The sequence below is a fragment of the Temnothorax curvispinosus genome, unplaced genomic scaffold (genome assembly GCF_003070985.1).
Source record: "Temnothorax curvispinosus isolate PA1 unplaced genomic scaffold, ASM307098v1 QBEX01013261.1, whole genome shotgun sequence".
In the NCBI taxonomy this organism is placed as follows: Eukaryota; Metazoa; Arthropoda; class Insecta; order Hymenoptera; family Formicidae; genus Temnothorax; species Temnothorax curvispinosus.
The window spans coordinates 1-4,043 of record NW_020223041.1 but is presented as its reverse complement, the minus strand read 5'-3'; the positions used below and the strand labels follow the sequence as shown (position 1 = coordinate 4,043).

The following is a 4,043-nucleotide window of genomic DNA, read 5'->3' as shown; positions in this document are numbered from 1 at the left end:
TGACCAACTACAGCCGATCATTCTTGGATTGTAAAAATCCCATTAGTTAATAGCTTACTGCTTACGTCTTAAAACATACTTTTACGGCTATTGTAGAATGGGCTTAAGAGAAGAATGTTCTAGCAAATTCTAACATAGAAATAAACGGAAATGAATAGAACATTGTCGTGCATATTGTCCGTATATACGTATAAATCCTGTTAAATAATATTATGTGATGAATGTTTTCATAGCTCGCCACGATGATCAGCAAACTGATAAAACGAAGAAACGTTCGCAGGAGGAAACGGTCGCCCAAGACGAACCAAAGAAAAAAAGGAAAAGACTGAACGATACCTCGTAAGAGATTTTAAAAATATTACCCTACCATAAATACAATTGTATCTTAAATTAAATTTCGACATAGGAGACTTTAATAGCAACTGTATTATTCATAAAGATATTTAAAACATTTTTTTATATATTAAAAGACTTATTAATGAAATATTAGATCGTGGATCAATCGATATGAATAGTCACGTTTAAAGATACAGTTGAAGTTGGGATTTAATTGAACAACTTTTGTAGTGACGACGCTTCTACCAGTAAGGATATTTCAAAGAAAGATTTAAATGAGAAGCCTCTATCTAAAAGGGAGTTGAAAAAGAAGAAAGCTACCCTGGCAAAACTCGAAAAGAAGAAGGACAAAGAAATTCGTGCCATAAATATGGCATATATCTATCTAAAGAAGGTAGGTTGTGAATTGTTAGAATTGTTCATTAATATCCTTAATATTTAAAGAGTCAATTCTGGACTACCTTGTGAAAATATAATGCAAGTGCGCGTTTTTTTTTCTGTTTACGTAAACACGTAAATATTTTGGCGATCTTTTCAAGTGTCCCAAATTTTGAATATAAATTGTTGTTACAGTGGAAACATTGTAAAAACGAATGGAAATTCGAGAAGCTCAGGCAGATCTGGTTGATAGACAATTTACTGAGCAGCTATAGCATTAGTGACGAAATTTTCCCTATCGTTCTGGAATACTTTGAAAAGTGCAGAGGCTCGGCGCGCGAAACGTTAATAGAAAAGGCAATGGAACTTATGAAAAAAGCTGAGGCGGAGGAGGACGAGAAAGACAAGAAAGAGCTTATGAAGACAACTCCTTATAAAAGAGCGCGACAAGTTTTACAGACTTTATCACCTAGCGAGGAAATTTGAACCTCGAAAAATTTCATGAGAAATAATCGCGAAAAGAGCAGCATCAATATGTTGGATCCGAGAGATGGTATACGAAAAATTTCGGCAGCTTGTGCGAGGAAGTTTCACACATTTTTTGTCGAACCGACATTTTAGTTCAATTGTATCACGATGACTGCGGCAATTAATTGATTTGACGCTTCACATACGACATTATGTGTAACATTAGTCATTTTATCTCATAATTTCAATTCATCATAAATAAAAATGTTTATATTTTTAAGCTATGGTATTTTATTCATAAAAACCTTTTATTAAATCTGCAAAGCGAGATAAATCTAAACCTGTTTTGCACAATATCATCTATATATGTATATATTTATAACGGGATACATTTACTTAGTAGCTAAGAAAAATTTACTATAAACATAGTCGTGCGGATTTTGAAGCGTAATGTAAAAATTCTCTATACAAGGATTGACAAAAACTGCGACCATCAGAGGTAATTTACATAATAATTTTTGGCTACGCGCTACTCCGCATACTTGTTAACAAATTGTCTGAGCTTGTCGGTATCTTGAAGACCGACTATTCTCTCTAGAACCTTTCCGTCCTTCATAGCGATGAGTACAGGCACGGATCCAACCTGTGTGAAAATTAATACATGATAAAATACGCAGTCCGAAGTTAATCGTAAAATAAAAGACGCACAATCATTCAATTATAAATCCTGAATTTCGAAACTTGGAAAAAAATCAACATTAAATTTGTTATAAAATTAGGTGCATCATCAACCGATGACTTGGAATCACTATTTAATTGTACTAAAATTGCAAAAAAAAAAACACTTGCTTGATAGTCAAGGGCGAGGTCTGTGTTCTCGTCGATATCGACTTTAGCCAACAGTACTTTTCCTTGTTTTTCGGCAACAACTGTTTCTATTCTCGGAGTCAGCATGCGACATGGGTTACACCATCTGGAACAATTGCGCAAATTCTAAATTAAATGCAGATTTGATTTTCAAATCCTACTGTTATCTAGATAAACTGTGGAAGAAGCAATCTTGCACAATGTTTACTGTATTTCCTTTGCTTTATTAGTCTTTATGTAGTCTCCTTTATGACTTAACGCACATGGTAAAACTTGAAATATTTTGTAACTATTATATTCAAATATTTGTATGAAATATTGTATGAAAAAGGAACATTTGACGATAACAATTAAGAAGAAGGTAGACAGTAGATAATACAAAAATCAGCCTGAAGACTGCAATGAAATCCAATTGTCTATGTAACGTTCTACGCAACGCTTACGTGGCAAAGAAGTCAACGATAACGGGCACTTTGGAGTTCATTACACGTTCGTGGAAATCCTTGTGATCCTGAACCTTGAAGGTGGCGGACACCACTTGCTCCTGTGCAGGCGCAGTGGTATACAACCTACTGCCCAAGAGGGTTCTGCTGGTGCGAATAGTCTGAACTCCTAGGCGCTGCATTTTTTAGCTTCTTGGCAGTCTGCTGAAATATAAAATAACCAAAACTAAGTTATACATTAAAATAGAATCGCCTTTCTCCCCACGTCTATTCGTTCTCCTAAGTTCTTTTCAACTTTCTCTATATCTATTTTTTTTTCTTGAATCCCTATATTGGTATTTTGCAAATTACATTTACATTTACAGATTTCATCTTTTGACAAATTTCAAGGCTTAGTTTGGCAGGCCAAAATGTTTAACGAATTCCAAACGACGCGTGAACGTGTACAGTTTGACATTTTGACATCGCATCACATCACATGTCAATAGTTATTAGTTTAATAATAAAAATAGCAATTTTTTATTAAATTTATTTAAAAAGAGTCATTAAGAAGTTTGTGCTGAAATTAGTGCTCGTCATTAAAAGTGTCGTTCGTTATTCTTTATTATTGTAAAGAAAATTTTTCCGATATCGACCGACCTTTTTTGTTCGCCACTCCGTGTTAACTCGTTAACGAAAGACGGTGCGCGTAATTGTGTCATTGAACTTGGTTTTTTCACGTACTCGTGCACCTAATATATATTCTCACATCGATACGTTAATTTGCAGATATGTCGTCCCGCGTCTTTCGTAACTTTTCTCTTTTGATCTGTATTATTGTAAAAATTCGCGACACTCACCGATATTCCGCCGATAACCTATCGTCACTTGGTACAGATTTTTTTTTTCCCGCGCATGCGCAGCAAGGTCGACGATGACCGCGAAGTTTGTTCTTTGTTCGAAAACGTCACCCGAGTGCACACGAGTATACTCCCTTTCTTTCTATCTCAGCGAGTTTAGGGCCAATTTCACCAACCACAGTTAGCTTAACCGACGGTTAAAGTTAGCAGGATTGACCAATAGAAAGCAGGGTGGATTCATTTCTATTGGTCAATTCTGCTAACTTTAACCATCGGTTAAGCTAATGCTAGGTCTATAATGCGAGTCGTAAAGTCGTGAGTCGTTTGAATTGACCAATCACAATGGATTTTGAGGAGAATAATCGACTGTGATTGGTCAATTCTTACGACTCACGACTTTACGACTCGCATTGTAGACCTAGCATAACTGTGGTTGGTGAAATTGGCCCTTAGGCAATGATTTGCTATTGGCCGCGTTCAGCAGACACAACTGTTGAGTTTGTCTTATCAACACCAAACGTTGATTGGTTGGTTCTAAAAGTAAAAACCAATCATGTTCGACCGCTACTGAGCGGCTTGGTCTGCTGAACGCGACCTGTGCAAGGGGCTTCAAGGTCGCTACATCACGTCGATACGACGGGGTTCCTAACCTAACCTGAGAATCCTCAACTTTAACGCTAAATATCTCGCTTCGCAGGGCAGACCGCCGCAT

General features: G+C 36.4%; 2 protein-coding genes across 7 annotated transcripts; one reads left to right on the top strand and one right to left on the bottom strand.

The window, feature by feature from the left end:
* The first annotated feature begins 499 nt into the window (after nucleotides 1–499).
* LOC112463452 (uncharacterized protein C7orf50 homolog) lies at nucleotides 500–1,462 on the top strand. Its single transcript, XM_025029871.1, has 2 exons — nucleotides 500–730; nucleotides 910–1,462. Exons 1-2 carry the CDS (start codon nucleotides 707–709, stop codon nucleotides 1,198–1,200), a joined length of 315 nt encoding a protein of 104 aa, XP_024885639.1. The 5' UTR covers nucleotides 500–706; the 3' UTR covers nucleotides 1,201–1,462.
* Nucleotides 1,463–1,538: 76 nt separating this feature from the next.
* On the bottom strand, nucleotides 1,539–3,414 carry LOC112463451 (thioredoxin, mitochondrial-like). Of its 6 annotated transcripts, none has more exons than XM_025029866.1 (4): nucleotides 3,332–3,414; nucleotides 2,493–2,696; nucleotides 2,032–2,155; nucleotides 1,539–1,825 (listed from the first exon to the last, which is right to left on the bottom strand). In XM_025029866.1, exons 2-4 carry the CDS (start codon nucleotides 2,672–2,674, stop codon nucleotides 1,712–1,714), a joined length of 420 nt encoding a protein of 139 aa, XP_024885634.1. In that variant the 5' UTR covers nucleotides 2,675–2,696; nucleotides 3,332–3,414; the 3' UTR covers nucleotides 1,539–1,711. The 6 variants fall into 6 exon arrangements, with proteins under 6 accessions (XP_024885634.1, XP_024885636.1, XP_024885635.1 ...); XM_025029868.1 differs by having other exon boundaries at nucleotides 2,493–2,693; nucleotides 3,332–3,401; XM_025029867.1 differs by lacking the exon at nucleotides 3,332–3,414 and adding an exon at nucleotides 3,241–3,319.
* Between the last annotated feature and the right edge of the window lie 629 nt (nucleotides 3,415–4,043).

What these genes read in the sequence shown, in the direction of transcription:
- LOC112463452 (XM_025029871.1), top strand. Translation starts at nt 707, where the DNA reads ATGGCATATATCTATCTAAAGAAG. An exon ending in CATATATCTATCTAAAGAAG is followed by an intron (nt 731 to 909) that starts GTAGGTTGTGAA and finishes TTGTTGTTACAG; the next exon opens with TGGAAACATTGTAAAAACGA.
- LOC112463451 (XM_025029866.1), bottom strand. Translation starts at nt 2,674, where the DNA reads ATGCAGCGCCTAGGAGTTCAGACTATTCGCACCAGCAGAACCCTCTTG. An exon ending in ATCGTTGACTTCTTTGCCAC is followed by an intron (nt 2,156 to 2,492) that starts GTAAGCGTTGCG and finishes CAATTGTTCCAG; the next exon opens with ATGGTGTAACCCATGTCGCA. An exon ending in ACCTCGCCCTTGACTATCAA is followed by an intron (nt 1,826 to 2,031) that starts GCAAGTGTTTTT and finishes ATTTTCACACAG; the next exon opens with GTTGGATCCGTGCCTGTACT.